At 41.9% G+C, this 22,229-nt stretch overlaps 2 protein-coding genes across 3 annotated transcripts; both read left to right on the top strand.

Annotated features, from left to right (window-relative positions):
* Positions 1-2,714: 2,714 nt before the first annotated feature.
* On the top strand, positions 2,715-6,771 carry cd164l2 (CD164 sialomucin-like 2). Its single transcript, XM_033637729.2, has 6 exons — positions 2,715-2,981; positions 3,394-3,480; positions 3,688-3,780; positions 3,872-3,913; positions 4,131-4,290; positions 4,547-6,771. Exons 1-6 carry the CDS (start codon positions 2,903-2,905, stop codon positions 4,560-4,562), a joined length of 477 nt encoding a protein of 158 aa, XP_033493620.1. The 5' UTR covers positions 2,715-2,902; the 3' UTR covers positions 4,563-6,771.
* A 754-nt stretch (positions 6,772-7,525) lies between these two features.
* On the top strand, positions 7,526-20,783 carry sytl1 (synaptotagmin-like 1). 2 transcript variants are annotated; one of them, XM_033636481.2, is made up of 16 exons: positions 7,526-7,754; positions 8,117-8,222; positions 9,865-9,991; positions 14,320-14,471; positions 14,572-14,686; positions 14,775-14,832; positions 14,913-14,949; positions 15,036-15,076; positions 15,562-15,678; positions 15,815-15,981; positions 16,072-16,174; positions 16,417-16,578; positions 16,969-17,047; positions 17,155-17,254; positions 18,668-18,873; positions 20,352-20,783. In XM_033636481.2, the coding sequence occupies exons 3-16, from the start codon at positions 9,867-9,869 to the stop codon at positions 20,492-20,494; spliced, it is 1,605 nt and encodes a 534-aa protein (XP_033492372.1). In that variant the 5' UTR covers positions 7,526-7,754; positions 8,117-8,222; positions 9,865-9,866; the 3' UTR covers positions 20,495-20,783. The 2 variants fall into 2 exon arrangements, with proteins under 2 accessions (XP_033492372.1, XP_033492371.1); XM_033636480.2 differs by having other exon boundaries at positions 7,526-7,759.
* Positions 20,784-22,229: the final 1,446 nt, after the last annotated feature.

Raw genomic sequence — 22,229 nt, 5'->3', positions numbered from 1 at the left:
TTGTCACAGGTTATGGCCTTTGAGTGAACGTGTGATCAGTTTAACTGTAGAGAGGGATTTTTCCATCGCAGATTTTTTAACTTCAAGAATTTGTAAAGGCCTGGACAGGTGAGAAAAAAACCAACATGTGTAACAGGAAGATATTTATAGCAGTGATAGCAGTGGTGCTCTATGATCCACACTGCAATATCTCAAACGCTGATTACTGTGACATTTGATTCAGACACTCACGGTGCATAAAGGGTGAATTAGATTTGAACTTTGATGACGTGCATGACTGTAGACTCTTAGTCACTCTTGTTATTGTGTTATCACTTAAAGGAACAGTTCACTCAAAAATAAAAATATATACACTCCTCTTATCTGTAGTGCTGTTCATCAGTCTAGATTGTTTTGGTGTGAGTTACAGAGTGTTTGAGATATCGGCTCTAGAGATGTCCGCATGTGGTGCATAAAGCGCAAAAAAATACATTTGAAAAACTCCACAGAAATGTTTCCAGTTACTCAAGATAATCCACAGACCTTGTTGTGAGCAGTTTCATGAAGGAACTATTTTCTTTCTACCAAGCTACACCTGCCAACTGTATCACTGTGCAGAAGGAAGCGTGCATCTACTCAGAAGAGAGGCCCGTGCTCGTGTCAGCATGAGAGGTAAAAATTATTTCCGTCGACCTCTGCTAAGCTGTATTGTTAGCTAGCTTAGTGGTGCTATGTGAGCTAGCAGTAGATGCTTCCTTCTGCACGGTGATACAGTGGGTGGGTGTGGTTTGGTAGAAAGAAAATAGTTCCCACATGGGACTGCTCACAACAAGGTCTCATCATCATCATCATCATCATCATCATTTTTTTGTCACATGAAAATTGTATACAACTCCAGTGAAATGCAAACCCATCAGCTCCCTTAAGTTGTGCACTGTGATTGGTCCTTTTTTGTCTTCTTACATTGTTGGCTGATGCTTCATAATTGTCCATGATTCAGGATGGTTCTGGTAATCCATGGATCCTAGCTGTGGAATTATTCATTTTGTCTACACATTCCGACCTCAATAAGACAGTTGCAGGGTCGCTTATTCCTGAACATGGCAGTGGGGCAGTTATCCACAGCCAGACAGGTAGCACCTCACATTTTCACTGACACACCAGTTTTTATTCACCATAAAACATACTCCTCCTCTCCCTCTCCTCATCTGCTTCGTTTGAGTGGCCTGGTTGAAAGGGGCTGTGCAGAATTTAGCCAAGTTTAGGTGAATCAAAGGAGATTACAGTACCTGATAAACATCTGTACAATGGCTAGTAGGATGCTAGTTCAGATGGTGCCCGTTCTTTTCCATCTTTTCTTTTTCTTTCCTCCATCTTTACTGATGTTGACACTTGAGAACATTGACCTGGCTAGCTACAGCTAGCTAGCCAGAAGATGGCTGGAAGAGTTGCAGAGTTCACAGTCTGGTAAGTTGATTTTCTCAACAAGAAGAGTAACTGACAGCCACACGCCGCCATCGTCCAACACCAACCACATAAGCTCCACAAAGACTCGAAAATCAGACATAAGAGCATCCGCGTCTACATCCTGAGTAAATGGGTCATGATTTCTGGACAGATATATTGCTGTTGAGTTTTTTAAAATGTATTTTTTGGGTGCCATCTAGTTCTGTTATATTCAAGAGAAGCCAGATATCTCTATGGCTGATATCTCCAGTACTTGACAACGCACACCAAAACAATCTAGACTGATCAATGAGCCCGTTCTCACACTGAAATCGTCAAAGTCCAGCGCTTGGGCGTCAGATACCAACGAAAAAAGGTGTTCTTTAATGTCTGCATGATCTGCGTCTCTTTGCCTTTATAGTTTAATGGCGCCTGGCAGCGTCAGGGGGAAACACAGAGGTACAAGGACAAAAGTTAAGGTGGCGAAAGTCCGACTGGAGTGGGCAGGAGAGGTGGTGGATGGGTCCAACAAACATCAACTTTCACCCGAGAGAGTGGTGTTTGTGTCTCCTAAGATTCTAAAGCCAAATCCTGTTTTTTTTCCCAAAACCTAACCATGTGTGTTTGTTGCTGAAGGTCAAGTAGGGTCAATTCGCGGTGTTGTACTGACGTAGTGCATTTGATGTAGCGCCGACTGTATGTAAATGTCAAATTTCCTGTGAAAACAGAAGTGTATTTTGAAAGAAGACAATGCATGTAACAGGCAGAACTTGACACAGTGTCCAAGAATGTCAACAACCAACACACCCAGGGTTCTTATATACCACATGTGGACGTGGAAGGTCCATGACCAAACATCAGTATGTGACGAGGTCGTAGTGAGAATGTGTTAGATCAATGCACTACGGGTAAGACTATAAATACTTTTGCTTTTGTGTTGAACTGTCCCTTTAAATCATCTTGTGACCCCTAAGATTTATCTTGGGACCACATGAGGGGCCCCGGCCTCCAGGTTGGGACCCAACATCCTAAAACAAACACCCAGTTTGAACATCTGAATGATGTGAAAGGAAAATCAATTAAAAAAAATTCACTTCAGGCCTACAAAAAATATTTGACTGCAGATTATTTGTGAGTGAGTCTTCCTGTTTGTCCCTCTGTCGTGTGTGCGTGCATTGTCGGCTAACTAAACAGGTGTCACTCCGTCCAACCTGGTGTGTATTTCAGAAGGGTTGAGGTGGGCCAGTTGGTTGCCAGGAAACCAGGTTTGGGTGTCGCTCATGTTACACAGATCTCTGTGTCTCCTGTCTTCCTCTCTTTCTGTCTGTGTCCCAGCCAGGAGCCATATCTCCATTTGCAACCATTGGATACTCCTACAGAAGATACTTTTATTGAAATCCTTTTTTAATTTGTTGATACTAATCCTTTTCCAAGCACCAAAGTTTTCGGCAGGTGTTGGTACTCTGTGGGTGTCAGGATGCAACAGTTGGCGTGGAAGATCATCTGCTCCTCACTGCTGCTTCTAGCAGTTGTGCCCTTTGTGTACTCACAGTCAGGTATGGATCCATCGACATGTGTTACATTTATTTTATTTTATTGTAGGATCATTTCAGTGTACTAAACCTGTTGGTGTGTCTTCCTACACTTTGCACCTGATGTGCCCAACATTCGATCTCCTTCAAGAGTCTTTCCCTGATAATATCTCCTCTCATTAACTGTGACAACGGCTTTTTCTCACACGCTAACAATAAGCAAAATGTGAGAGGTGAATGAGATTCTGCTATCTTTGCTTTGGCATTACTTGCCAGCTTTGCCCATGCTGACATTGTCCAGACTTGGACGTGGGTGTGAGACGTCTTGCAACAATTAAGCTGCTAAAATGTGTGTGGGGGAAGATGATTGCGTATCGGCCAATCAACTGTTCCGAGTGACACTTCCAATTGACTGCCAGTTTTGTCCTTCCTACAGATTGTTCTCAAGCTGAGTCATGTGACCTGTGCGTTGGCAACTCCATGCTGAACCTGACAGGCTGTGTTTGGAGGCTTTGTCCAACTGGTGATGGGTGCACACACACGCGCACACATACAGACACATGCAGACACACTGACCCCTGACCTCTGATAGCAATTCAATCATCAAAGCTGCTGTAACATAAGCTTCTCTAGTTTGTACAAGATGACTGAATTATTTAGTGTGCCAGGAACGCAGACACACACACACACACACACACACACGCTAAAACACGTGTTCTCTCTGTCTCAGGTAATGACACAGGCATGTGTGTGACTGATGGGGGCGACTCGGCAGACAACGGCATGAACTGTAGTTGGACGAGAGTGTCTGAACTTTGCTCAGGTATCAAACAATTCATCCAGAATTAACACATTTAACACACATTTATCGGCAACCTCAGTAACTCATTTCTTTTGAATGTAATGTCTCCCAGTTGTAGAGACTGTAGCTGCAGGAGGAGGTGAAAGTGACTCAGGTAAATTGTAACGACTCCCCTCCCACCCCCTTTCCTCTCTCTTGCGTCAGACATGTATTATTCCCATAAGAGCTGAGTAAATGCCCTCAAGTACCACTCTGTCATTTCCACCAGTAAAAAGCAAAAGACTCTGATGCTCTCTTCTATTCCCATCCCAGCATGCTTTCATGTAATTTCACTGTGATTCCATCAAGCTCTTCCTTTTATTTCCCCCCAGGTGATGGAAGCAGCACCAACACATCCCCAGAGTTCTCCCAAGCCAAGTTTGACATGTCCAGTTTCATTGGGGGCATCATCCTGGTGCTGTGCGTGCAGGCAGGCGGCTTCTTCGCCATGCGCTTCCTCAAATCCAAAGAGCAGAGCAGCTACGACCCCATGTGAGTTTGTGCACGTAGGTGTTAGAGAGCAGAGAATGTAGCGTGGCTGTATCAGTTTAAGTGCGTTTGTGCAAATATGTCTGTGTCACTGAGTTAAGTGATGGTCTGTTGGTGCAAGAGCAACATCTGGTGGCGACAGTGATCAACAGCAGCCGATGCACAGTGTGGTTCACCTTTAACATCCTTCTAGATTGTATTTTGATTCTCATCACAAAGCCTGTCTGTCCAAATCAAAATTCTGCCTGTCTTCACACAGAGAGCAGCCTCAGTGAAGATGAGATGTGTGAAGGACAAACAGGCGAGAGTGGAGGACAGCAGAGCAGTGACTCATCAAGTTCTGATGACGAGAGTGTCTTTTTTTTTTTTTTTTTGAGCCCCTGTCATTTTTGGTTTGGTCCCCATGTGTACCCCTGGGGGATGGGTGTGTTTGTAAGAGGACATTTTTCTTAGAATACTGTGTTGTGTAACGAGTGTCTGCATGTGTTCACTGTGTTTATGTTCCAGAGATATTTTGGCTGTTGGTATTCATGCAATCTGACAAACACCAAAGCTCTGATTGTCTCAGCACTTTCAGTGATTCTTCTTTGTGATTAAACCCACCATAAATTGTCACCAATACTGCATGTTAAGTGTTTGTCCTCTTACAAACAACAAGCAACCGGCTGTATCAAATGAGCTGATTCCACTGTGTAAATAGTACACTGTGGTTGTGAGAAAGAGTGATATAATCCTAATGTAGACAGAAGGTCAGACAAGGTCATAGCAGGCATTTAAACTTTTTTCAAGAACCCTAATATAAAACTAAATGAGACTGAATGATTTTGCCCATTATCTCAGCGGATGTCTGTGTTTCACAGTGTTTTCACTGTAACCCAAATCAAATATTTATGTGTGTTATATCTTTCATGTATTTGCAGTGATTTATGGGAGCTTTAGCTGGGGACTCTAAGGAGCCATTTCAACATCTCCTTTGGGAAGAGAAGATTACACTTTATTATCTAAGCAATTGTACCAGTAATTTAAACTTAATGACTTTCTACAGTATGACTTCAGAACCACTCACCTGAAATGTGTGCATGGATGGATTCATGAATGGGTCAAATGGGCACAGGCCTAGGGGCTCAAAGTATCGGGGTTCCCCCTGTCTTTCACATGCAAAATGTCTCACAAATTAACACATGCCGACCAGGAGGAGACTCAAAATGACCACAAAGAGATGCAAAATAGTTGCAAAGAAACACAAAGACTCACAACAACTATGAAGAGGGGCAAAGCAACCACAAAGAGACAAAAAATGACAATAAAGACATCCAAAACAATGACTAAGTGACAAAATGACCATAAGACTCATAAAACACCTACAAAGAGATGTAAAACAGCTGCAAAGAGACACAGATACTCACAACAACTACAAAAGGGGCAAATCAACCACAATGAGACACAAAATGAGTGTAAACATGCAAAACAATGACAATGTGACTAAAAATGACCACAAAGAGACACAAACAACTACAAAGAGATGTAAAACAGCTGCAGAGACACAGAGATTCACAACAACTACAAAAAGGGGCAAAACAAACACAAATAACAATAATGAGTATAGAGGTGCAAAAAACAAATGACTAAGAGATTCAAAATGACTACAAAGAGACTCACAATGACCACAAAGAAACATGAAACAACTACAAAGAGACACAAAAATTCCACAAAGAGACACACATGACAACAAAGAGATGTAAAACAGCTGCAAAGAGATGCAAAAAGACTAATGACTACCAAGAGACAAAAGACAGAGAGACACAAAATGACCACAAAAAGACACAAAACAGCTGCAAAGAGACACAGATACTCACAACAATTACGAAAAGGGGCAAAACAACCACAAATAGATACAAAATGAGTGTAGACATGCAAAACAGTGACAATGAGACTAAATATGACCACAAAGAGATACAAACGACTACAAAGAGATGTAAAACAGCTGCAAAGAGATGCAAAAAGACTGACAACTACAAAGGGACAAAAGAGGAAGAGACACAAAACCAAAGAGAGATCTGTAACAATTTCAAGGAAACCAAAACAAAAAGAGGCTAAACAACTATTAAAGTCTGTGTATCTTGCTCCTCTGTAGGAGAGGTGATGGGGCCTTCGTCATGATGGTGCCCAGGGGCCCATTGTCTCATAATCTGCCTGCATTTGTGTGTGTTTTGTTTTGACTTGTCAGTAGCTCAGATTATTATTTTTTTTTATATAAATTTATTTTCATCTGGGCAGTGTCTGTTTTAACTGCTCGTATTTATAGTCCATACATAGGAACCACTAATCTCCTGTTTATATTCTATACATATCTGATGTGACCTGTTTACTTTGATAATGCTGGTTACGTTCAATATGAACTGTTTGATTGTTTTTGTGATGCCATTAGAATGACAACTGCTCACAGAGGCTGGCAGCCTTAATAAACTCAGAATAACCACCTCACCTGTTTCTGTGTGTGTCATGTCTGCTGTCACACATGCAGACGAGGAGTTGCTAATCACAGCAAGAGACTGTACAGAATGTGTTAAGTGCATGTTTGCCCATACCAGCAGAGTGAGTGAACCATTCGGGTGTAGCTTGGGTGTGACCAGCGACACACTCCCAGTATCTGCAGATAAGAATCACCTATTAATCCTCACATATGTGGGTGTCAGTAGGCATCCCAGCATGCAGCGGGGGCACTGTTGGAGGGCTTTTGGGGAGCAGCAGGATGGCTGGTTGGATGCACCAGACGCTGTCTGAGCCAGGACCCATATAGGCTTGAATAAGCCCACACAAAAAAGTTTCCCAACTGGGCAGAGCGTGGCTGTCATCCAAATCTGTTGACAAAGGACAGAATACAGGTCTTTTTACACTCTGAACGCACCCTCCCCCAACACACAAATACATTTCCAAAGAGAGAGAGCAAACACACACACACACACACTTTGCCACAGTAAAGTTGAAACAGGCTTCCTGTGCTGCTGGCTTTAGTCTCTTTAAAACAAGCACAGATATGTATGTGTGTCATGTTTGCATATGTGTGCACGTGTGTGTGTACAGTAGAGTAGGTGCAGCAGCAGCAGCAGCAGCTTCAGTGTGTGGCCAAATGTGTGTTTAGCAGGTGTGGACAACAAGGAAAAAGTGACATCCCACCTCCACCCTGCCATTTTGTAAAACATCCGTGTGTGTGTGTGTATGTGTGTGTATGTGTGTGTGAGTCATATCACACTTTACTCTCCCTCCGTGTTTTCTGTGCTCGCCTACCAGCTGACTGCAGCCTCTGTGCGGACTCACTAACTCTGGAGGGCGTGTTCACTGCGTTTACTCTGCACACAGACCTCGACACACTCACATACACACACTCACACACACTCACACACACACCGCACTCCCAACAACTTTTCCCGAAACTTTTCTCCGATGGAAGTGGCGGAAGCTCTCAAGTAAGGTAACACACTTTTGACTTGGGCTTTATGTTTCTCTGTTGGTGTTTTAGTATGAGTGTGAGAGGGGAGAGTTTCACCTTTGAGCCAAGAGGGGGAAAGTGGCGACAGGTGTCTTCTCTCTCGCGGTGTTTGTGATGAGGAAAGTGCAGCAGGGGCCTCATTTTTTAAAAGGGAAACTTCATGTAATTTGTTGTGGTCAGACACTTAAATAAGCTTTAAAAAGTAAATATTATAGTATCATATGTTGTGTAAAAATAAGAAAGTATTCATCAGTACAAATATGACGACAGGAAAACAATACTTTATGTCATGTGCTACAAACTTTATTATTATTATTGTTTTTTTTTTTCTTTTTTTAGGTTTAGGTGTCACGCTGTAAAAACTGTGGTGCACTTCCATGATATCCTGTTTGCCAAACTCCTAACCCGAGGAGGATTGCTTTGCGCATGCCTTAATTACACAGAGGTAACTAGCCGCGAGGCAGTGAACACACACACACACACACACACACACACACACACACACCAACTCAAAGACATAAACATGATTATTTAGTGGAGCAGCAGGTTACTTAATTGCATACTTGCTCCTCAGTGTCAAACCAGGTAATGTTAAATATTGTTTTTACCTTCTTCCTGTATTAGATTTTCCAGTAAAATAAACAATACATAATTACACACAAGACACATGCGTTCTTCTAAAACCTTGCTGTTTAAGTTAAAGTGAAACTTATCTGTGCTCTCTTCAAAGCCAGACTACAAAAGGTTTTTAGTGTAAATACATGTGTTTGGGAAGCACTGAGCGTACGGCTGGATCAAAGAGATTTGCATTATACTGTATGGGTTGTGTGAGAGATTGTAAATGGATGTTTTGTTATAGTTTTGCTGGTGTGGCAAACAAGACTGAATAGCTTCGTGCATGAGAGTTTATTCTCAATATAGAAGGCGCAACCTCAGAGCTCAGAGGTTGCGCCCAGAAGAGTGAACACAGGGCATCTTTATACCCACACTCAGACGACAAAATGGCGAGAAGTCAACTGTAGCTTTCTTGGGCTTTCCTGGTTTAATTATGTTCTCTTGATTACACCAGATGAGCATACCTGTTGCAATCTAGTATATAACATGTTAGGCAATCGGCTGTATCTGCTAGACAGTCAGTGGACTGTCTGTGAAGAAGAGATTACAGTGAATGTAAATCTCTTGATGATGTCAAGAAACAACAGATGTTTACAAAAGGGGGATGCAAAGGTCACACACTTACAAACACATAGCAAGAATGAAACAGTATAAGCATATGCATGAAGAAGACAAAATTTCCACCACAGTGGTCCTCAATCTATCAGTGAATCAATATGCTCAATCAAAGTTTTCCACATGAATTCAGGGTATCACAGTGTGACTAATTGATACACAAATGGCAATCTTGTAGGTGAAGGGTTTAAAACAATGTCACTAACATTTATGTTCAAGCCTAGAGTGGTTTAGAGAGTCCACAGTAGAGCATTTGGAGAAGGAGCAGATGAAAGCATAGAAGCAGACAGGAATAGCCTCGCTGTCACAGCATGTGTCCTCACCCACTGAGGCACCAGAGCCACTGGGCGACACTTGATTTCAAAATGTTTTGAACGTTTTCACAGTGTGGAACCACAAGATAAACTCCAGGGATCTCAAGATGATTTACAGGATAAGACAGAAGACAAATTATACATGAATAGACATGAAATAATGTCTTTTCTTCCGATGTTTCTGATAAAGACTTTTATCTCTTCAGGCCTCAAGAATTATTAAATCTTAACAGTCAGAAGAAAAAAAATCTCACAACTCAATGACATATGCAACATCTGAGCAACAGCAAGTAGACAGCCAGTGCTTCTTTTTAAAGCGTCATAGTGCAGAAAGGTTGGGAAGCACTGGTTTTGCAAGCCAGAATGTTCCCAATACATCACTTGACAAACAGTACTATATATTGTCCTCTGAGATATACAAGATATAAGTCACTGCAACAAGAGCAATCTGTCATGAGACACATGGTGACATGTTTAAATGTGATTAGAAACGAACAGGTGTCATGTGCTTGTTTAAGGATTGTGGTTTTGCTTGTCACTCAGGGATGGAGGGGGAGCTGACTGACTCTTCACTTGACTTGAGCCACCTGACAGACGATGAGCAGTCCACCATCCTGCAGGTCTTACAGCGTGACTTGGAGTTGCGTCTTCGCGATGAAGGACGTGTAAGGTCAGAGGTGATTGTTTATTCATTGTAGGTGCCGGGTTTGTCTAGTGACTAACACTGTCACAGAGACAGGTGACAACTTAAAGGAACTAAAGTGCCCCTCAGTAAGGTCGCATTGATAGATCGTATAAGTCTCTGGGCTGGTCTTACAGAAGGTATTCTGTCATTTGATGTTTTGATGATGGTGGTAGAGAGGCATCGCTGTAAAATATCTCATAGGTGTTAAGAGATGTTGAGATCCGGTGACTGATTTACATCATCATACTCACATTTCCATACTCGCTCAGTGACCCCCCCTCTGCCCCGTCAATGAGGGGAATTGTCATCCTCAGGGATAAAACTTCCATCTAGGTAGACATGTTTCATCACTGCATGAAAGTGACCTCTCAGAATAACTTTGTATTCGTTTGATGCTTTAATCCAAAGGGAAAAAGTCAAATCAGAGAACGCAATGGGATGATGACACCTTCATTGTGTCATGCTGTACACCTGTCAGGAAGCATCTGCATTAATTGTATCTCCACTAATGTATCAAGGGTATTCCTTTGAGTCATCCTCTGTCTGTATGATGTAGGAGGAATTGTCAGTTACTGTTTGTAAACACAGTGTTCAACCTTTGCCCCTCCCCCCTACACTGCTTGTACACACACTGTAAACTGCTACTGTAGGAATGTAATGTTTGTTGTCATGGAAGAGCCAATACTTTAGCAAGCTAACTAAGCTACCCACTGGCACTACCTGTCCAACGGAAAACAGGCCAACTCTGTGTCATTCGTCACCCCCATCCTCTCCTTCACTATTCACTAGTGAAAGTGTAAACCATGGAATGATCCTTTTCTGCTTGCCATTTTGCCCAAGACTCCAAGAACAGCACTGGGCTTTGCAAAACTATGGAATTACAGCTTCCTGGTCCGTCACCCAATGCCATGGGGCCCAAAAATACTTTTTCCATAGACTTACATTGTGAGAGCGATGTCTGTAAATCAGTGGATACATTTACATTTATAAAACAGTACAGAAGACATGCACGTCCCAACGTCCAATGGAGTGGGTGCTGGACCAAGGAAGTAGAAAACCAAATACGTCAGCACACCAAGTACACAGTTCTTCCTCAGAAGGTCACAACTCCCACAACATGACTTGTTTCACTATCAGAATTTGATCCATTGGGTCTGATAACATTTCAAAAGTCTGGAAGAGCCACAAAAATTATATCAGTTTTGTCCCTGTTCAAGTTCGGGGAGGGCTGAATCAGATGTTAAAAGAGAGAAAGAAGAAGAAAATCCGCACACTGAATTAGAGCTCCCAGTAAGTTTTTAATGACTAAAAAAGCAACGTTTCAACCCAAACAGTCTTCCTCAGGCAACTTCAAAAGAATGAATGAAAAGGCCATGTTTGTTTGTTTTGTTTGTTTCTACAAAATTATAAAAAATCTTAAAATATTTACTAAAATATTCTAAAAAGTTTCTTGTCTAATAGTAAAGTTGTCTCTTTTGTATTATGTGTTTCCCCAATAATAATTTGTTTATTTTGTATATCTGTATTCTTTGCACTTATTGATATGCAAATCCTTTGTGCATACTAAGTAGCCATCATATGCCTATATATAGCTCACTTGAACGACTGTCTGATTGTTTGATTGACAGATGACGTGGGTGGGATGACACCTGGCTCTTAGCTTATATGTATACCTGCCACCTGCCTTTTCATTCATTCTTTTGAAGTTGCCTGAGGAAGACCGTTTGGGTCGAAACGTTGCTTTTTTAGTCATTAAAAACTTACTGGGAGCTCTAATTCAGTGTGCGGATTTTCTTCTTCTTTCTGCATGGACCCCCATTATCCAGCACTTGACCTAAAGCAGGACTGGATGTGCGCACAACTACTCTGTCTTCTCTGAACCGGATGTTAGACACTTAGCCAATGAAAGTCTCAAGTGTGCTTGCTCTATGGGCACAACGATGCAGACGATCTGGCCAGTTTTATACCCTTGAAATCAAACATTTTTGGCTTCATGTGCCACTGAGCTAGCCTGGAAATCCAGACCCAAATCTAGAAAGATTTAGGGTCTGGCTATGAGTAATGCAAATGGTCCAACTCGAGGGGCGGCACCAAGCATGCATTTGAAAATATCACTGCACGCAATTGGATAACACTACGACCAATCAGAACAATACACGGGTTGACGTATCCAGAGCGCTACCAGCGGAGCTAACTGGTAGATTAGACTCTTGCCGTATCCGGTCGGCAAAACAGCAAAAATATCCTTCTTGCAAAGGAAAGATTCGAGTGCCGTCTTCTGTTCCTCTTTTAGAGAAAAAGCCAAGTCTAATTTGTTCATTGTAGCGGTGAAAGCCATTTCAAACAACTGGTGTTCATCCGTAGCCATCTTGCAATGTATAGCCTACTGACTGATTCCGGACTTCGTTGTCGCAGCGCTGTCGTCATCTGTTTAGCTCGCCTCTGTCCCGCCTATATCAGATACACCGATGTGATTGGTGCAGCTCGGCTACAAGGGCATGGATAATGAGCATCATTACTGATTGCCAGAGTGACTTGCTGAGCAAATTCAAATTTTGCTCTCGCAAGAACTCTGGATTTCCAGGGTACCACTGAGCAGCAGTCATAGGCATGAAGGAGACTGCCTCCAACACTGTATCCAGTTGTCTTTACACACCCATGATTTCTCCACATGATATTTGTGTTCTTTTTGTGCAGTGTCTGCCATTTTGGTTGCTTGCTCTTGGATGTACAGTGCTTAGGGTTGGATACGTGTGCTCTGTGTCCAGGAAATTCCGGAAACAGAGAAATAAAGAGTAAATACAGGCAGAGCGCAGGGTTAGTCTCTGATGATGATTGAGAGGAATTACTTTCGTATGAGTTTATACTTTTTTTTATGATACTTTTTAAGATTGAAAAACAATTTCTGTATGAGAAGTTTTGCTGGGTGTGTAACAGTATGAAATGTAGTTATAGAAACATGTGAGCTTGATATCAGCCGAGATAAGGAAGGCTGTGATACAGAGGCCCTCTTCAATATGAGTCAGGGGCCTCAAAATCAGCAGGACCCACCTTAATGCCCTCGTCACGTCAGTTGATATTGATCTTTATAATGCATGTTTCCAAACAAGCTTTCAGTTAATCAGTTAATGAAATGACCAGAAATCACTCGCTACACTGTGAATGTGGGGCTTTAGAGGGCTTCTTGGGGTGCGGGGCCCAGAGACAGTTGCCTGCTTTGCCTGGTTGGTTATTCAGCCTTGTCTCAGTTGAGGGAATATAGAAAACAGTAAAAATATTTGTGCCTTGTTTATCACTGGTCACTACCACATGAGACAGAGACCTCATAGGACCTCTGATTAGTTAATGAGATCTAATAGTCATCCAGTTGTCCCCTGTTTGTGTTCAGTTATCTTTGAATTTCTGCCTCAGCTGACAACTAAATTTGATTACATTTTTCTTCTTTTTTTAAATGTTTTTTTTTTGATGAATTGATTCATTGTTTAGTCTATAAAACTTGAGAAAGCAGTAAGATGCTTGATCCCATGATGGAGAGCAAACCCTCACATTCAGGCCTGCTTAATAACTACTTTTATTGAACGATGAATCGTCCCAAAAATAATCGCTCCGAATGGTCATTTTAAGGCCATTTAATGCCACTGATATGATAATATAATAACATAATAAGTAGCTGTAAGCAAGTACACCCTTTCAAAGTGCAATTAACTTTTAATTTGACCAGAAATGACAGTAAAACATTTCTCATTATGTTTTTCTTCCTGTCCATTTGGTCTAGGTGTTGTGTTCATGTCTTTTAGTGGTTGGGAAAACCCTGCTGTTAATCATGTGTGGCAAAAATTTTGGTGACATTATTATGTGAACAAACATATAAACACAACAGGCAATATTGTCTGATATATGGACATGACCTTCACCATTTTTGCTGATCTCGATAAGTCGACAATGTAATCATCATGATAGGTCTATTTACATTTGAGAAGCTAAACCAGAGTATTTTTGCTTGATTATTAATTTAAACAGTGACTCACTTATCACAATTGTTAATTTTCTGTAGATTAATCAACTAATTTCAGCTCTACTGTCAAGGCGGCGAATGTATCAGAGAGAAACGTGCATGTCATTGTCAATGCAAATGAAAACCCTGCAAGTCAAGTTCTGTGTGTGTCTTTTTTATTAGCAGGATTGACACACGTCTTTTAAATCCTAAGTAGGTTGCATGACAGAAGTGACAACAATGACTGTTTAATTTGTGTCGCTGACTTTTGCCAACAGTGGATTACGTTTGTTTGCTATGTCCCATTTGAACGCTGTAGGGTCCTCGAGGAGACAGAGAAAGACAAAGCACGTTTTCGTTTTCTGTCTGGAGAATGGTTCAGTGAGGAGCGCAGCAAACGCCATCGCAACCGGTCGTCGGCCTATGCGCTCGTCCACGCCACCATACGTCACAGGAAGACCAAGAGCAGAGGTGAGTTTTTGGTTGATGCAGTATTAGAATTGCAGGTCTTATTTCTCACTGTCACAGGGATATCCCAGTCATTGTTCTGCATTTGTTGCCATGGTAACAGATGTGCCCCTGGCTGGACTGTTCAACGGAGAGAGAGAGGAAACCTCGCTCAACAACAACACCTCTCCCGAGGCGGAGACGAGATTGAAAGACGGCAACGCAGAGGAGAGTGGAGGGTCTGTCACAGGGGAAAAAAATTAGCTCATCTCACTTTTGTGACTTCTGTGTGGTGCTGCATTTCCAATATTTAATTTGTGTTTTCAGGAGTCTAGCAAGTTTGAAACCTGCACTCACATCCAGAACAAAAAGTCCCGCAACACAGGTCTGTGTGTACATGCTTCTTTTTTGTTCTGTGCTTAAAAAACAAATCATCTAAATATGAATTATCATCTTCAATTCCAGAGTCTCGTGGTCAGAAATAGTTCCTCATCATCCAAAGGTATGGACGCCTCTCTCTTTGTGCCTCTGTAGCAGTTAAGCTGTCTCCTAGTATTATTATTATTAACTTATTGTTTCTGCTCACAGAGTGTGACAGGAGAAGTAATGGCCACTCCGAGGAACTTGAGGTGAATTATTTAAATGTCTAAATCAGTCACACATTTTGTTATTTTAATGGTGAAGTATAATAAAGTCGTTAAAGGAGCAGTGTGTAAGATTTAGGGGGATTTAGTGGCATCTAGTGGTGACGATTGGAGATTGCAGCCAGCTAAAACTTCTCCTGGTTCATTCCTTGTGTGTCTTGTTCAGGAGGTTTTTACTGGGAGACGATTTATCCATAGATTTGTCTCATAAACAAACAAACCAGGTGATTAAAACTGATAAAAACAGCTGATTCTGAGATACAAAAAAACAAGACGATTTTATTTATGGCTGATAATACACTAAAGAGAACATACTTATCATATTATAATCCATTTACCCTGATATATCCCCGTTAATCCCTCACACCGAACCTTTAAAGGGCAGGACTTATAAAGGGAGCAGGCACCAACTGATAGGTGATAGATCATTTGAGAATAATGGGTGTGTGTGTGTGTGTGTGTGCGTTTAGGAAGAATTCGACGGTCACAACGGGGACACTGACTCTCTGAGCAGCAGTCTGACAGAGCCGGATCCAGCTTCTGTGATAACCAGCAGCTCCAACGGCAGCCTTCATTCGGGCTACACGGTACACACGCACACACACATACGTGCATGCACACACACACACACGCATTTGATTAATTGGCTATCCAGAGAAGCAGGATGACTCAGCTCCGGACAATGACGTAGGAGCTGAACACTCTGTTCTGAATGTGTTATAGCTCAGTGGAAGCATGATGAGTCTGTTCAGCTCAGGGGATTTTGGAGTGGTGGAGGTGAAGGGCCGTATCCAGTTCTCATTGGCTTACGACACCCAGAAGGAGGAGCTGCACATCAAAGTGTATCGCTGTGAGGACATTGCTCCGGCACGCAAGAATCGCTCTGATCCGTAAGTGACAGCACATGTGTGAATCCTTCTGCGACGACGTCACGTGCAAAGTGAGTCAAAATAATGTGTCTGTGTGTGCATTGTTCACAGATACGTCAAAACCTATCTCCTGCCGGACAAGTCGAGTCACAGTAAGAAGAAAACTGCAGTGAAGAAGAAGACGCTAAACCCGGTCTATGATCAGACACTCCGAGTGAGACACTCTCATTTACATATTACACAGTCGTCAGCCGCCACAGAAATCCCCCATCTGCCATCTGTCCCTCGGCTCTCCTCCACATGTCCTGCAACAACACAGCACTGCAGTCACCATTTCTCCAGTCTTTAAGATATCGTTCAATAAACTACCAGATTTCAAGTTTACGTCTTTGTCCTGCATTTGCCTCCTCCATCATCTCATGTGCGTCCTGTCTGATTCTGGCTCTTATCCTGTAGTATAAAGTGCGGGTTGGAGAGCTGCGCAGCCGGACCTTGAACCTGTCTGTGTGGCATGCCGAACCCCTGGGCAGAAATGTGTTCCTCGGGGAGGTGGAAGTGTCTCTGAGCGTCTGGGACTGGACCTACACTCAGCCTCTGTGGCAGGACCTGCAGCCACGGGTAGGGAAGAGCAGACATGAATGATTCACATGCAAATAAACAATCATCCAGTCACATTAATTAGCATGCCAGTTTGAATACCACTAGACTAATATTTACCAAAACACCATGATGTCTGCATCTACATTTGTTTAGTAGAGTGTGTGTAACAGCAGTGTAGCAGCTTTGTTGGAGACACGGAGTACAGAGAGGAGTGTCTCTTGTGTCTGGGAGAGCTGAAGGGAAGAGGAAGACATGCTGTGAATTTCAACTAAGGTTTTATGTAACCTTAATCTTTTCCTGCTTCCACACTTACGCCTTCCTCCCCCCTTGCTTTTTCTCTCTCTCACTTCCTGTGTCTTTTTCTTCACCTTTATCTTTTCTCTCTTCCCCCTTCACCCTTCATCACAGGTTCATTTGAATCCAGACTCCATCAGCAGTCGTGGGACCATCTTGCTCTCTATTAAGTTCATCCCAGATGGATACGAGGGTGAGCAGAGCACACACATCGTGGTTGCAAGTTATGTCCCACGTAAATCACATGTGTCTCATACATTGTGTGTGTGTGTGTGTGTGTGTGTGTGTGTGTGTGTTAAGGTGATGGACTGCCTCTGACAGGAGAGCTTCACATCTGGCTACGGGAAGCTCAAGGTCTCCTGGCCAACAAAGGGGGCGCTATAGACTCCTTTGTCAGAAGGTGTGTTAGCTCTATAACATGTTGTCTGATAGTTAATTTAATTTAATTTAGTTTATTTGATAGGGACAATGCAGGTTAACATAGTAACACTTCCACTCGTTACAAACTAGTCAATGTGACTGATGTTCTGCATACAGAGATTATAGCTAATGCTAGTTTCCAACTCCCGTCCCTAGTTAGGCTTTTAGTAAAAGAAAAAAGATAAGAAAAAAGACATCAAAATTACATACCAATGCAATAAAATGTACAGTACATCTGAAATCATACCAAGTTTGTCATCAGTTATCGATCCTGGCAGCAGTTTTATTTGTACAATATATTTGGTGAAACGGGACATTTAAACTCATCATTTACTTACAATTCTCCGCCCTCACATTCATATTTTTGACTATTTATACTATTACTGTGTAAATAAAAAGGAACAGTTCACCCTAAAATCCGAAATCCATTTTTATCTTCTTACCTGTAGTGCAATTTATCAGTCAAGGTCGTTTTGGTGTGAGTTGCTGAGTGTTGAGGTGTCTGCCTTCTCTCCAGTATAATGGATCTAGATGACACTCAGCTTGTGGTGTTCAAAGTGCCCAAAAAATATATTTGAAAACCTCAACAGCAATGTGTCTTTCCAGAAATCATGACCCAGTTACTCAAGATAATCCACAGACCTTGTTGTGAGCAGTTTCATGTAGGAACTATTTTCTTTCCACTGAGCTATGTATCACTGTGCAGAAATTAGTGTGCATCTACTGCTAGCTCAGTAGCGCCACTGAGCTAGCTAACACTACAGCTCAGCAGAAGAGGACGCCATTAATGTTTACATCTGGCACAGTCATGAGGACAAGCCTCTTGTCCATGTGTAGATGCACGCTTCCTTCTGCATGGTGGTACATTTACGGGGTTTAGGTTTGATAGAAAGAAAACAGTTGTGCCCTCCGGCTCAACTGCTCCAGCTTGTGCCCCATGTAGCCTGAGGCCTTGGCAGCAGCTCAGATTTGGGTCTGTCCTGTGGCCCTTTGCTGTCACTCTGTAGCTGCTCTATTAAATAATAAAGGCAAACAGACATTGCTGTTGAGTCTTTCAAATGTGTTTTTTGGCACTTTGAGCACCACAATCTGAGTGCCATCTAGTTCCATTATATTGGAGAGAAGGCAGACATCTCTAAGGCTGATATCTCCAGCACTCAGCAACTCACACCAAAACAATCTAGATTGATAAATAGCACTACAGGTAAGAGGAAAAATATGTGTTTTTGATTTTGTGGTGAACTGTCCCTTTAAGGTTTTAAACACATGCACCATACTATATTGTTATCCTAACAAAGTTTTTATTTAAACATCTGATCTGCATATTTATACCCACAATATGGTTTGAATCTGAATCTAACTGTCTCATCATCGTAATCTGTACCCCCGCCAGCTACATACTCCCAGACGCCAGTCGTCAGAGTGGTCAGAAGACGCGGGTGGTGAAGCGCTCCATCAGCCCGACCTACAACCATACCATGGTGTACGATGGCTTCCACACCAGCGACCTGAGAGAGGCCTGCGCTGAGCTGACTGTGTGGCAGCGTGAAGGGTTAAAGCAGCGCATCCTAGGAGGGGTTCGTCTGAGCTGTGGAACTGGTGGGTGTCTCTGCACTAACATCTACACTGACGCACATTCAGAATCACATGGATGCTTTTTTAATGCAGATGCTGACACCAATAACCTGTGTGTCGGGGGTTTGCTGGTTTTATTATAAGCATAAGAACCTTCACATTTCATAAAGACTGATCATTCTATTACAGATGACATAATAAGCGACCAGACAGGAACAATTCTCGCATCTTTACCTTGTTCTGAAAGCAGCAGTCAGTATTAGAGACGGTATTTGTTCTCCTGTGCTGCAGTGCTCGCGGAGCCCGGTCTGTGCTGAGGATCTTATCTTATCTCTCATCAAGTCGCTCTCAGTTCCGGGGCTGTTGTTGGCAGTGTGCTTTTTAAATTAACTCACCCATGTTTATCTTGGGCTGTCTTCAAAAAGTCAGTTGGTAACTGGAGACTCAGTGTGACAAAGGGTTTGACAGGAAGGTGCTGAATAGAGCTCGAACATCTCCTGTCAAAATCCAGCTTTTCTGAATTTACTATCTCATGGGTCCATTGACATTTGGCTTGTAGGAGGGCAGTAGTTTCTGTGTCAGGGGATGAGACATTAAAGGAGTTGTTTGATTGGTTGGTTTGCTGTATGGTCAGTTTTGTAGATAGTGCCATACAAGCAGCTTTATGCTTTGTCTACATTCGTATTTTGGAGTAGTATGGTAGCAGTTTTTCCATCCAGAGCTTCACATTGCACTGCACTTTGTCCTGTTGGCATTCAAGGCATTTCAGACGGTCTTGTCATCAGAGCAAGGTCATTTCTGGGTTACCAATGCTCCTCTGCATTGATAAATATCCACATATTGCTAAATATGTGAGGAAATGTGGAAAACAATTTGAGAGAAGATAAGATAATCCTTTATTCGTCCCACAGTGGGGAAATTTGCAACATTACAGCAGCAGATGGTGCAAACGGGAAGCATCAGTTGAAAATAAAACACAAAGCAATATATAAGTATGTATCGGTGAAAAGAAAAACACAGGTTGTGTAATAAGTAAACTGTACAATAAGTAAACTGTACAAGACAAAGAGCAATATAAAAACGCGAAGCAATATAAAAGAAGCAAGATAGAATAATGAGACAGACTGAACGGCTGATTTAAAGTAATGTCAAGTAGTTCTTGATTGTGTTGAGCTGCAGCCTCTGTCTCATTGTCAGGAAAGAAGATGATGTCAGTAGAGTGGTGGGAAGTGACAGCTTTAATGAGGTTTTGCTTGTTGTAAACAGTCTTTTAACATAAAGATGTAGTATTGAGAGGGCAGGGCAGTTTGTTGTTACTGCAGTCAGCCTGGGGGCTGCGGTAGTGCATATGTGCATGTACGTACAGGAACTGTGGTCAGTTGTTGGGACTGTTTCAGTGACGTCATTAAGATTGAAAGCATCATTCCTCAGTGTGTGGATTGTGGTACTTCTGTCAACTTGTCTTCAACATAAATAATGAATTATGTGTTTTTTAATGGCAGGTCTGAGTTATGGGGAGCCTGTCAGCTGGATGGACTCCACAGAGGATGAGGTCGCTGTGTGGACCTCCATGATCAAAAACCCAAACAACTGGATCGACGCAACACTATCAATCAGAACTAACCTCACACAACGGAACGATTGACTGAGACACGGCTTGCACGCAAACACATGTTCAAATAATTGTCTGGAGTGAAAGGAAACCCTCAGCACATTTAACCTCTCTGTCCACAGTTTTTCATACATACAGACACATAAGTCAGTAGTGGTGCAATATCGTGAATTAATGGTGTAGATCAGAAATATTTAGTCTGAAACCAAATCTATCTGCATTTCATGTTTTACTTGTATGTTTTTGGTTCAGTCTGTGTCCTATCTGACAAAATTGTTGTAATCTATTGTAGTTTATTAATTAAATATCAAACCTGAACTGATGAATCACCCAGGGTTCTTCTTTATTTACTAAATTAAAATATAACACCAAGTAGATAAACATGGAGAGGCCATTTTAAGATATTAATAACCATATAATTATTTCAAGTTGTTTCCCAGACCTCTCAAAAGTGTAGTGTGTAAAATTTAGGGGGATTTAGTGACATCTAGTGGTGAGGATTGTATATTGCAACCAGCTAAAACTTCTCCTGGGTAGAATTGCTGTTCCTGTTGTTGATAGTTCAAGAGGTTTTACCTAGAAGCTGAATTATCCGCAGAGGTCTCTTCCTCTCCAAAACAAATTAAACAAGTGATTGCTCACCTATTTTCTCTGACAGCCTAATGTGTGCTCACCTTATTTCTGATCCACACATTTTTTGTTTGTTTTTACAGGGGGGGCAAATTATGTAAACCAGTAAAAACACTGAATGAAGCAGTTTCTTTTTTAACTTAATTTTTATTCGTTTTTAGAAAAAGAAAAAAAGCAGACAAAAACCAACAACAACAGGCAGGGACATTATAGGCAAAGGTGAAATGCCCAAGATAGAGCAAAACAGAAAAGAAGAAGAAGCAAGGCTATACTGCAGTGCCAGTCCATGATCGTTTCTCAAGACCACAAAGGTCCCCATGATCCCCAGCCTTGACCCCTGGAAATCCAGAGCCCCTCCAGGGAGGGAGAAATCGTCCAGTCATCCATGAGCCACTATCCACCCCGCATGTCCCAATGCCAAGGGGGACAAGACAAAATCCACCAAACAAATTAGATCACTGGGAAGTCAAATACGATTTCTATTTTTTCCAATATTGTTCACATTTTTCAGAGGCAAAATTCAGTTGTTCCATAACATAATTTTCCTTCACTACTTCTGTCCATTCAGAAGTTGCTGGAGACTCTTTACTCAACCATTTCCTGGCTGTTGCTTTTTTAGAACCTGCTAGAAGTATTGTAATAAATACCTGTCCTGCTTTGATAGTCCAGGTGGCACATTTCCCAAATACATCACACTGAATGAAGCAGTTGTATCTAAAAAAGAAAAGAAAAGAAAAGAAAAGAAAAGAAAAGAAAAGAAGAAGTGTTTTTTCAACACTCGTTGCAGAGGGGCTGCTAACTACAGTGTCTCATGCAAAAATGAAAATGTAAATGGCCCAACCTAGATCCAGTGTTTGGTTTGTCTGGTCTGGGCTTCTGTAGAAACATGGTAATCTCTGTAGATGAGGACCCACTCCCTATGTAGATATAAGTGGCTCATTCTAAAACACAGCAATTCTTATTTTCAGGTGATTATACACCAAAGGAAACACATACTCATATCTGCCAACAGCCCCCTAAATGCACACTGGACCTTTAAACTGTAAGCTTATTTAAAAAATAGGCCTTATCACCTTCAACTTGGAGGTCCATGTACTCTCATTATTCAGACAATAATTATTAGATTTATAGGTGTCAT

Source organism: Epinephelus lanceolatus, chromosome 16, assembly GCF_041903045.1.
Source record: "Epinephelus lanceolatus isolate andai-2023 chromosome 16, ASM4190304v1, whole genome shotgun sequence".
Lineage (NCBI taxonomy): Eukaryota > Metazoa > Chordata > Actinopteri > Perciformes > Serranidae > Epinephelus > Epinephelus lanceolatus.
This window is presented reverse-complemented; position numbering and strand designations above follow the sequence as displayed.

What these genes read in the sequence shown, in the direction of transcription:
- cd164l2 (XM_033637729.2), top strand. Translation starts at nt 2,903, where the DNA reads ATGCAACAGTTGGCGTGGAAGATCATCTGCTCCTCACTGCTGCTTCTA. An exon ending in CTTTGTGTACTCACAGTCAG is followed by an intron (nt 2,982 to 3,393) that starts GTATGGATCCAT and finishes TCCTTCCTACAG; the next exon opens with ATTGTTCTCAAGCTGAGTCA. An exon ending in AGTGTCTGAACTTTGCTCAG is followed by an intron (nt 3,781 to 3,871) that starts GTATCAAACAAT and finishes AATGTCTCCCAG; the next exon opens with TTGTAGAGACTGTAGCTGCA.
- sytl1 (XM_033636481.2), top strand. Translation starts at nt 9,867, where the DNA reads ATGGAGGGGGAGCTGACTGACTCTTCACTTGACTTGAGCCACCTGACA. An exon ending in CGCGATGAAGGACGTGTAAG is followed by an intron (nt 9,992 to 14,319) that starts GTCAGAGGTGAT and finishes TGAACGCTGTAG; the next exon opens with GGTCCTCGAGGAGACAGAGA. An exon ending in CAAAAAGTCCCGCAACACAG is followed by an intron (nt 14,833 to 14,912) that starts GTCTGTGTGTAC and finishes CTTCAATTCCAG; the next exon opens with AGTCTCGTGGTCAGAAATAG.